The 10,983-nt window shown below is 40.9% G+C and overlaps 2 protein-coding genes across 18 annotated transcripts in view; one reads left to right on the forward strand and one right to left on the reverse strand.

Moving 5' to 3' along the window:
- The window catches only part of LOC107999877 (tyrosine-protein phosphatase Lar), a 201,490-nt gene extending 192,526 nt beyond the window's left edge, over positions 1-8,964 (forward strand). For all 14 annotated transcript variants that reach the window (XM_062084971.1, XM_062084966.1, XM_062084968.1 and 11 more), the window contains 6 exons: positions 1-133; positions 219-385; positions 452-1,812; positions 1,880-2,106; positions 2,176-3,982; positions 4,089-8,964. The exon at positions 1-133 is cut by the window's left edge and continues 67 nt beyond it. In XM_062084971.1, coding sequence (XP_061940955.1) covers positions 1-133; positions 219-385; positions 452-1,812; positions 1,880-2,106; positions 2,176-3,982; positions 4,089-4,157 — 3,764 coding nt within the window. In that variant the 3' untranslated portion in view covers positions 4,158-8,964. The remainder of the gene's footprint in view (positions 134-218; positions 386-451; positions 1,813-1,879; positions 2,107-2,175; positions 3,983-4,088) is intronic.
- Positions 8,965-9,061: 97 nt separating this feature from the next.
- The window catches only part of LOC108002370 (uncharacterized Golgi apparatus membrane protein-like protein CG5021), a 34,545-nt gene continuing 32,623 nt past the window's right edge, over positions 9,062-10,983 (reverse strand). The window contains exons 2-6 of one of the 4 annotated variants that reach the window (XM_062085047.1): positions 10,804-10,916; positions 10,326-10,402; positions 9,981-10,215; positions 9,362-9,604; positions 9,062-9,280 (exon numbers count right to left, since the gene is read on the reverse strand). In XM_062085047.1, the coding sequence (XP_061941031.1) occupies positions 9,215-9,280; positions 9,362-9,604; positions 9,981-10,215; positions 10,326-10,402; positions 10,804-10,818 (636 nt within the window). In that variant the 5' untranslated portion in view covers positions 10,819-10,916 and the 3' untranslated portion in view covers positions 9,062-9,214. Of the gene's footprint in view, positions 9,281-9,361; positions 9,617-9,980; positions 10,216-10,325; positions 10,403-10,803; positions 10,917-10,983 lie in introns of those variants that run through there. The other 3 variants (XM_017064018.3, XM_062085048.1, XM_062085046.1) reach the window with 3 other exon arrangements.

A 10,983-nucleotide genomic window follows, 5' to 3' on the forward strand; every position in this document is an offset into this window, starting at 1 on the left:
CAGGGTTGCAACCCGACACCAGATACTCGGTACAAGTGGCCGCTCTGACGAGAAAGGGAGACGGCGATCGCTCGCCGCCGGTTCACGTGAGAACTCCCGGAGGTGTGCCCAACAGGCCTCACGTTAACGTAAAGTACGTACGATCTCTTCCTTTCCTCCTCCTTTTTCTCTTTCTTCGTCGAATTTTTCGAGTCGATTCGGTTCGATCTCGTTTCCAGAGTTTTGTCCCGAGATCCCGAGGTGCTCGAGCTCGAGTGGTCGCAACCCACGCAAACGTACGGCGACCTGTTGGGGTACAGGATAAGGTACGGGATTAAGAATCAAACGTTGAAGGAGGAGTTTATACAGGACGTCCATCAACACGCGTATAAAATCACCGATCTCGGTAAGTTCGGTAAGATCCCGTTCGATTTCGGTTCCGCGGGGGTTATCGGTTTCTCTTGTCGCGCAGGGGAGAGAGGCGTGGACTACGAGTTCAGAGTGGCCGGGCAAAACGCGATCGGGTTCGGGCAGGAGACCGTGCGATACTGGTTCAGCCCCGAGGGGTTGCCTACCGGCGCCCCCACCAACTTATCCTACTTCTTCCAAACACCGGACACCGTGTGCGTGACGTGGGACATGCCTCTCCGAGAGCACAGGAACGGGCAGATAATCGGCTACGACGTCCAATTCAACAAGAAGAACGACCACTCGACCACGATTAACCGGAACACGACCAAGACCAGGGCGGTTTTCACGAATTTGGAGGAGAACACCGAGTACGTGTTCCACGTGATCGCGCGGACGTCGAGAGGGAGCGGGCCGATCTCCGAGAAGATCACGATCGTGACCGAGAAGGACATGGGGCGAGCGCCCATGTCCGTGAAAGCGGTGGCCACCTCGGACACGAGCGTGGAAGTGTGGTGGGAGCCGGTGCCCAACCGCGGCAAGATCCTCGGCTACCAGATATTCTACACGACGACCGCGGTCGAGGATCTGGACGAGTGGAAGCAAAAGACGATCGGGCTCACCGAGTCCGCGGACCTGGTCAATTTGGAGAAATTCACCCAGTACGCGATCACCGTGGCGGCCAGATACAAGACCGGGTTGGGAAGGCTGAGCGAGAAGGTGACGGTGAAGGTGAAGCCGGAAGATGTCCCCCTGGACCTGCGGGCGCCCGACTCTTCCACCCATTCGATGACCCTCTCCTGGAAACCGCCCATACGGTTGAACCCGATGAACTACAAAGTGTCGTTCGACGCCGTGAAGGAGTTCGTCGACTCGCAGGGCATCACGCAGACCCAGGTCGTGCCCCGCAGGCAGATCCTGTTGGACCCTACGGTGACCACGACCACGATAAACGAGCTGCAGCCGTTCACCACGTACAACGTGAACGTGAGCGCGGTGCCGCGGGACGGCCAGTACAGGCCGCCGGCGAAAATTACCATCACCACGCAAATGGCGGCCCCGAAACCGATGGTCAAGCCCGACTTCTACGGGGTGGTGAACGGCGAGGAGATCCAGGTGATTCTGCCGCAGGCCTCCGAGGAGTACGGCCCGATCTCCCACTATTACCTGATCGTGGTGCCCGAGGACAAGTCGACGGCCGACAAGCAGCCCGACGAGCTGACCGAGGACATGATCGCGGGCAAGGGGGCCAAGCAGGAGAGGGAGAACGCCCCGTACATCGCGGCCAAGTTTCCGCACAGGGATATTCCGTACACGTTCCATCTCGGCAGCGGGGATATATACGACGGTTACGAGAATCGTAGACTCGAGAAGAACAAACGGTACAGGATCTTCGTGCGCGCCGTGGTCGACACGCCGAGGAAGGTGGGTAAACCTTTGATCGATGCGATCCGATCTACGTGTCCACTTATCCACCTTTCCTTTCTCTCAGCACTTGTACACCTCGTCGCCCTTCTCCGAATACCTGTCCCTCGACATGAGGGAGGTGCCGCCCGGCGAGCCACCCCGACGTCCCAATCCCAACACCCCGGTGGACGGGAACCCGGAAGTGTCGGTGAAGACGAGCGGACAGGAGCCGGGGATGGTGTGGGTGGTCGGGCCGATAATAGCCGCTCTGATGGTCAGCGTGTTCCTCGTCCTCCTGTTCGTGATTAAAAAGTGAGTAGTGTCCTCGTCGGTGACGCAGGTAAGAGAATCGACGTTCCTTACGTTTCTCCTTACGTTTAGACGGAGGCAACCTTGCAAAACGCCGGACCAGGCGGCCGTCACTCGGCCGTTGATACCCGCGGACATCAGCTCGAACCACGCGCCGTCCGACCCGGTCGAGATGCGCCGTTTAAATTTCCAAACGCCCGGCATGGTGTCCCACCCGCCGATCCCGATCACCGAGCTGGGCAACCACATCGAGCGGCTGAAGGCGAACGACAATCTGAAATTCAGCCAGGAGTACGAGTCGATCGAGCCCGGCCAACAATTCACCTGGGACCACTCGAACATGGAGGTGAACGCTTCGAAGAATCGTTACGCGAACGTGATCGCGTACGACCACTCGAGGGTGATCCTCCAGACCATCGACGGCATGTCGGGCACGGATTACATAAACGCCAATTACTGCGACGGATACAGGAAGCAGAACGCGTACGTGGCCACCCAGGGCCCCCTCCAGGAAACGTTCGGGGATTTCTGGAGGATGTGCTGGGAGTTGAGGTCGAGCACGATCGTGATGATGACGAAACTGGAGGAAAGGACGCGGATTAAGTGCGACCAGTACTGGCCGAGCAGAGGGTCCGAGACCTACGGCTTGATGACGGTCACGATCACCGACGTCCAAGAGCTCGCCACCTATTGCATCCGCACGTTCCAGATATCCCGGGCCGGCTACTCCGAGAGACGGGAGATGAAGCAGCTGCAGTTCACCGCCTGGCCGGACCACGGCGTGCCCGAGCATCCCGCGCCCTTCCTGCAATTCTTGCGCAGGGTCAGGTCGTTGAACCCGTCCGACAGCGGCCCCCTGATCGTGCACTGCAGCGCCGGGGTCGGGCGGACCGGCTGCTTCATAGTCATCGACTCGATGCTCGAGAGGATCAAACACGAGAAGATGATCGACATATACGGCCACGTCACTTGCTTGCGCGCCCAGAGGAACTACATGGTCCAGACCGAGGACCAGTACATATTCATTCACGACGCGCTTTACGAGGCCGTGATCTGCGGCAACACCGAGGTACCTGCCAGAAACTTGCATTCCCACATCCAGAAATTGATGCAGCCCGAGATCGAGAGCATCACGGGTATGGAGTTGGAGTTCAAGAAATTGTCCAACATCAAAGTGGACTCGTCCCGTTTCATCTCGGCCAATCTTCCCTGCAACAAGCACAAAAACCGGTTGGTGCACATTCTGCCGTACGAGTGCACCAGAGTTTGCCTGCAACCCCAACGGAACATCGAGGGGTCCGATTACATAAACGCGAGCCTGATCGACGGGTATCGGTACCGAGGCGCCTACATAGCCACCCAGGGGCCCCTTTGCGACACCACCGACGACTTTTGGCGCATGCTCTGGGAGCACAATTCCACCATAGTCGTCATGCTGACCAAGTTGAAGGAGATGGGGAGGGAGAAGTGCCATCAGTATTGGCCGTCCGACAGGTCGATCCGTTATCAATGCTTCGTCGTCGACCCGATCGCCGAGTACAACATGCCCCAGTACATCCTCCGAGAGTTCAAGGTGACGGATGCGCGAGACGGGGCGAGTCGTACCGTCAGACAGTTCCAGTTCATCGACTGGCCCGAGCAGGGCGTTCCCAAGTCCGGGGACGGGTTCATCGACTTCATCGGACAGGTGCACAAAACGAAGGAGCAGTTCGGCCAGGACGGGCCGATCACCGTGCATTGTAGCGCCGGGGTTGGGAGAACGGGCGTTTTCATCACGCTCAGCATCGTGTTGGAACGCATGCAGTACGAAGGGGTGGTCGACATTTTCCAAACAGTGAGAATATTGCGCACGCAACGACCGGCCATGGTTCAAACCGAGGTCTGTCCCCGATAACTCCCCTTTCCCGTTCTGATTTTCTATCGTCTAAAAAAATGAAGAAAAACCGCTTTACGCTCCGTCTTACGCATGTCTGTTATTTTCGCAGGACCAATATCAATTCTGTTATCGCGCCAGTTTGGAATACTTGGGTTCTTTCGATCATTACGCCAACTGACAACCCGACACTCGCGAGGAAAGGGAATCGACGAGGGACAGAAGAGATCGGCAGAGGAACGAGAGAGACGGTGAACGGGCAAAAGTGCGCCGCGTTTAATTAACGATCGATTAACTCGAGAAAAAGTATGTAAGTTTGTAACTATATAAAAGCCTGTACCATGTTCCCACGGGCAAAACGTACTATACGTAGTACCTTCCAATGACAAATACGGTAGAAAGGCGATAAATTATTAATCTATTGTCGAGCAACTAACAACGTAGTAACCAAATATCTTATAGTCAATGGTGTCGCAACTATCTCGAGATAGCGCGGAAACGTTTCGCTTCTATCGGCGCGGTATCGTGCCGTACCGATTTCCATTCAAAAGTTCCCAAATGAGGAAGAAAAAAAAAAAAAAGCCGTTTCGAATCGATTACGAAAACGGTACGGCAAATCAAATATTTGTACGAAAACAATCATATTTGTAGAGATAATCCTCGCAACAAAAATTATTTTACCACCGATTTTATGGTTCGAAAAAATGAAATAATACACACTCGCAAAGTTAACTTACATACGTAAGTACTTATTTGTATACACCGTGGTACGCATAGGTTAAATATTCTCGAATCGATAAAAATCGGACGAAGAATTTGATTGGAAAAAAAAAAGAAAGAAAATTCTAACGGGAAACATCGTGATTGAAAGTTCGATCGATTGAAACATATCCAAATCTTTCGAGGAGATCTCGAAAGATTGCACATCTCGCGCGAGATCTCTCGAAAACGTCGACGTTTTGCTTTTAAACGAGACTACTAACAACTAAGAATAAGCGAGAAACAAACTGACGAGCATTATTATTTTACGATCGTGTGTTTTTACTCCCGATCGCCGTTCACGGTATTTCGTTCTACGTAGAAAACAGTTGAAACTTTCTTGTTCGTTTCGGAGAAGAGAACAGTGCTTCCATATTACTGGGAATGAAACTTTTAAAAAAAGGAACTACTCTGTTAAGCAACCGCGAAGGCGTATTGCGACGCGTTCGATCGAAAAAGAAGGTGAGAGGAAAAGCATGCGTGGCACGTTCCAAAAGTACTTATGGATGCGACACAAAACATATCGAGAAATCTGGAAGAAATGGCGAAAATATATTGGTATATAATGGGGAAAAGATAAATTTCTCACAGAGACGTAAATTTCCGCTGAGCTACGAGAAAATTACCATACTGCCAAATCGACAATTATTCATGCTGAATCCATTACGCACGATAGGGATCTTCTCATTACCTATTATAATTTTAAGTGTAATCGTAAGGCGATTGTTCTAAGGTTAGTTCGTAAGCGATGCCATTAGAAAAAAAAGGAAAAAGAAAAAAAGAATAATGCGAGTGTATCGAATGAAGGAAGTATGAAAGGAAATGAAAGGAAACGGTGCCTATATTCAATTAAAAATGCACAAAGATATTGTGCAGGTTTCTACGCGAACTAATTTAATTAAACTAGAAGCACTGTATGTCAGATTTGCGTATCCATTGCATTCCATCGAACCCTCGATACCCCTTGTGTACAAATCTCCATTTTAGGCTTCTATATTCGCCTATTTTTTTTTTACAATTTCCCCGGCTGTTAAACCATCTAAAACGCAATTTTTCTTCGAAAATCTGAATTGTTCTTAACTCGATTCTCGATCAAAACCGAACGAGATATACTCGCTGATATTAAATTACACTATGTTTCTGATATTAAAAAAAAAAAAAAAAAAATATCACGTTGCGTTGTTGTAAAAATCTAAGAAAAGTCAACGAAACTTCGTATATACGCGTGTACATGTACATTGGATCATCATCCCCGGCACGGACAACGCGCCAAATCAATGCCAAAAACAGTTGTTAATTGTGCATCGTGATCGATCCCCTATGCTTCGTAATCCTTTTTCACAACGATACGAATTTTCGAGATATATATATATATAGATATATATATAATATTTGCGATTCAAAGATTTACAAATGAGAATAGTCTATGAGGACAATAAACATGTGTTTGTTTATATATACTTTCTATATTTCGAAATTTCTCATGATATCGTACAGCGCAGAATCGTTCTATCGCTGTTCGATAATGGTAGAGCAAAAAAAATTCTATTTATAAAAATATAGAATACATGTGTGTGTGTTTGCACGAATACCGTAACGAAATAATATACTCATAGGAACGAATGAGATCTCTTTTCGTTTTTGGCATTTTTTTGGCTTCAATCCTGTTTCTCTATACGATAAATACATAATTTCTGGATCTTGTTGTTGTTGCGTTGCATATTAGAATTTAACGAAAAAGAGCGAAACAAAAGAAAAACAACAAATGAAAAAAGAAATAGAAAAAAAAATGAGGAAAGAAAAGAAATCGTCATCGATATATTTGCATTCGATAATTTTCAATTTGGAAAATTTCATAACGAGTTTAATCGAGCATTCAACGTATATATTTTATGTTAAAAGTGGTTCTCGAGGGTCAGGAATTGTGACTAATGTGTACATAAATGCACCGTTTGTCATTAATTAACATTATATAAATATAAATATAAATATAACTATAAATATGAATATAAATATAAATATACATAAGTAAAATGATAAATAATATATACATAGATATATATTATAAATATCATAATTGAAGAGAGTACGCATTTAAAAAAAAAAGCTGTGGATATTTTCTAGACTGTCAAGATCAACTTTTCTTTTTTCCTCATCGTTATTACACTTTTCAATTTTTTTTAACGCACCTTTTGATACTGTTTTTATCATATATTGTTATAATTTTTTTTTTCGCGCAACTTTAATTTGCTTAATTGTCTTATATATATATATATATATATATATATATATATAAATGTATATATATATACACACACACGACAATGAAGACTAATTAATCTATTATTTCGAAACATGCATTTAATCGTATCTCATCTCGTTTTTATTTGACGTTGTAAGACTGAAGGCCATTGCGTCTCTTAATATATTATCGTGTACGTGTATTTTTCGGTACTTTTAAAAGTACTTAAATCACCTCGGTCAATCTTTTCGAAAGATTATATAATACTATATTTAATCTTAGTATCTCTCTCTCTTTCTCTTTCTCTCTCTCTCTCTTTCATTGTCCGTTGAAATTTCGAGATTTCACATTGTTCCGTTCTTGTGCAGGCTTGTTCAACTTATACACGCATCCATACTGACATATTTTCTTTTCTAACTTTTTTTTCGCTTCAAAATATATTATCAAATTCGTTCCTCGATTGATATTCGATTATTACACATTATTGGCCTTTGGTACGAGCATAAAAATTACACTCGAAATAATTTTATTTTTATAATTATTTTTTTATACTAGACTACATTTACTACGTGTACATTATTACATTTCTTCGTCATCTTTTTTCATCTTTTTCCTCTCTCTTCTCCTCCTTCCCTCCTCCCCTCCCCTTCCCTCCCTCCCTTCTCATTTTAATATCTTATGTAATTCGCGATACCGCGTTTCTACTCGAAATATGAATTCATTGACAATGAAGAGACACGAAACGACTGTTATTCAGTAAATCAAATCAATATTAAGCAATTCTTCGAATAATTTCTCTCTCTCGAATAAAAATTTGCCATTGTTAAAAACTGCGATTAATATAGAAACTTATTGATGAAATCAACTTGTTACTTAGTACGTGATACGAAATTCATCACTGAAAAGTCTGAGAAATTAAAAGTACAGGAAAAAAAAAAAAAGAAATAGGCATATTTCCTCGAACGGCAACAATAACAAACTGTAAGAACTAAATATTTGTACAAAGTTAAAGGGGAAAAAAAAAAAAAAGGAGAAAACAATTTTAGTTCAAATAATCTATTCGTGGAATAAGCGAAATAAACTTTGATAGCTTTGATACAATAATTTTAATATCATTGATGGAGTTGTTATTCTTCGATTAAATCTTTAATTGCATACACACACAAATACATGTATGGAAAAAATTAAAAAAAAAAAAAAAAAGAGAGAAGAAATATAATTCTGCACAAAATGCAGTTTCGCCAAGTCGGTCGACAACTTCGCGTTCAAAGTTCCAGACTAAAATACAATATGTTACGGGAAACGAAAAGTTAAATGATTGTATAAACATATTACTAGTTATAAGTTAGTAGCATTAAATTGTATTCGATGAATTTACCAATTCAAAAAAAGTCCACGATATTCATATATTTATAAGATAACGATCGTAACGTTATTTACGTTCTTTTGTATCATTCCAAAAGTTTTGTGTATGTTGTACGTTAGTTGCGTGTCTATTGTTAGTGTTTATAATTTTTTATATCCCAGAGTGTATAGCAATATGTGGTTTGTTGTATTCTTCTTCTTAAAAAGCATGCAACTCGTATTTTCGGAGCAATCTTTCCTAATACAACAAAATACAATCGGCCATTATCGCTCCGTGCAATACCGAGACGAGTTTGTTACACTGTGCGTAAGATCATCTCGAGTTCATACATTCGGATAAGATTGTAGTCGTAACGATTACAGTCGTCAATTCCGAGAGAAATATGAATTAAAGAAACAAAGAATAAGTCAAATATTAAATATCGTTGAAAGAATGGGAAATTATTTTGTGATACTTTCTTGCCAGAAAGAATACAACAGGCTGAAGTGAATATAATAAATGCAATGTTACTGATTAACACCTATACAAATTAAATATTGTGTAATAGAAAGTCTGTTGAGGAGAAATAAGGTGTACATTATGTATTGCCCTGTGGCATCAATAAACTAATAATTAACGTAATGTTCCCATTTAACCGTTTTTTCTTTAATAATATATATATATATATATATATTTTTTTTTCTCATGCGACAAACAAACAGAAAACAAAGAAACAACATTTTGTTTTTGATAGCAACTTAATTTTATGTTATCCGATCAAGATATACAAGACAAATTATTATTATCGACGTTATTATATACAAATTGATATCTTTTATAACGTTCATGATATCGTTTTTATATAATATCATTGTTGAAACTTTTTTTAATTTTATATCACATTAGTTGGTTCGTTTGAATTACCCGTGGGAGGACTTCTAGTCATCATGGATGCAACCTAAAAAACAATAATGATTATGAGTCCATCGATTCGTATTTAATGATGCGATATCGATAATTGCAACGAATATTTACTAACATTTTGTATGACTTGTTTCCTCAAAAAATCACTAGTTGCCGCAGAAATATTTTTATCATTTCCCATTTTGCATTTCACGTATCCGTATAAATTTGCACCATTTAAAACAATCGCGATACAAACAAGTAGAAGCCACTTAAATCTTAGACTAAATAATGCCACCACAAAAAATACTGACCATAAAAGGGGACAAAGAATTAAAGCTAACCAAAAGATACGAGCTTCTGTGGTGTTAATGCGATTCTGTTGAACACCCTGAAACACAGGGTACATAATAGACCTTGTATTTTATAGTAAACAATTATAATTTTTTGCATATTTCTTTTCTTGTTATTTACCAAGAATGCTAAAACTTTAAATTGCTGCATAATTATAACGTTTTTTTTTTCTTTTTAACTAGAATATGTCAAGGCTATATAATGCGAAATCTAGTAATCCTTGAACTCGTTCAAGAAAAAGCAATGTCTACCAAAATATAAAATATAAAAGAATATGCATAATGCTTATAAATCAATCAGTTATAAGTTTAATTAAATGTAAAGTAATTAATTGTAAAAAAATAAAATTGAATAAAATTGAATACTTTATCTTTATACAATATAAAAATTAAAAAACAAACCTTTCTAGATTCAAATACCCAATGACTCTTTCCATTATCATCTACGTAATTCCACCATCTAAGTCCAACCATTAATCTTCCAGTAATATTTTTTACAGTCCAAAAATCCATTGATAAAAGTAATACAACAACAACAAAACTAGTTATAAAACTATTTGAAAACCATCCACATAACATGTATGCTATTATCGCTGATATTCTGAAGGCTAAATGAAATATGGTGACATATGGGTGTCTACAAAAATTTAATTTTATCAATTTTAAATATTGTAACTGCTTATGTGTATATATATATATATGTATATATAAATATATTGATATATTTATATCCATATGTATACGTACTTAAGTTTATTATTATTTTGATTCGTTTCATCTTCTTCACCAAAAGCAATTGTATCATCGTCCATTAGCAAAGGAACCTATAAAAAAATAATATAAAATTCGTAAACAAGCAACGATATAACGTGATGAAAATAATTATTAATTGATCAAAGAATAAAAATTTTCTTTTTCTTTCTAAGAAACTTTATATATAAAAGAAATTAAACAGCACTTTATATATTATAAAACCATAATCACAAATAACGAATTTATATTAAATTTAACTTAAATATACCTATGAACAGATAGTCACGAACAAATGTCAATAATAATTCTTCCGATACGGCAATAAAATGGCGTTGATTTTTACGAGCTAAAAATGATTCTTTCCTATGATGCTTTAAAGTAAATTGGTGTGGTAAAATTGTAATAAAAAGAAAAAACACCCGACGTCAATATATATGAAAATCGAATGGGTTGAAATGTTCCGTACACTTACCGACGCAGACGCCATGTTAGCGTATTTTACTAAAAGCTTCCAGCGATACTAACGCCTTGATTGGCATGAGATAAAGCGCGAAATATGTACCGAGGCGTTTTGAATTAAAAATCCTAAAAGAAAAGTTAAATATATTTTTGATCAATCACAAACGATTAAAATTTCTAAACGTACTTCGAT

The sequence above is a fragment of the Apis cerana genome, linkage group LG14 (genome assembly GCF_029169275.1).
Source record: "Apis cerana isolate GH-2021 linkage group LG14, AcerK_1.0, whole genome shotgun sequence".
Taxonomy (NCBI): Eukaryota; Metazoa; Arthropoda; class Insecta; order Hymenoptera; family Apidae; genus Apis; species Apis cerana.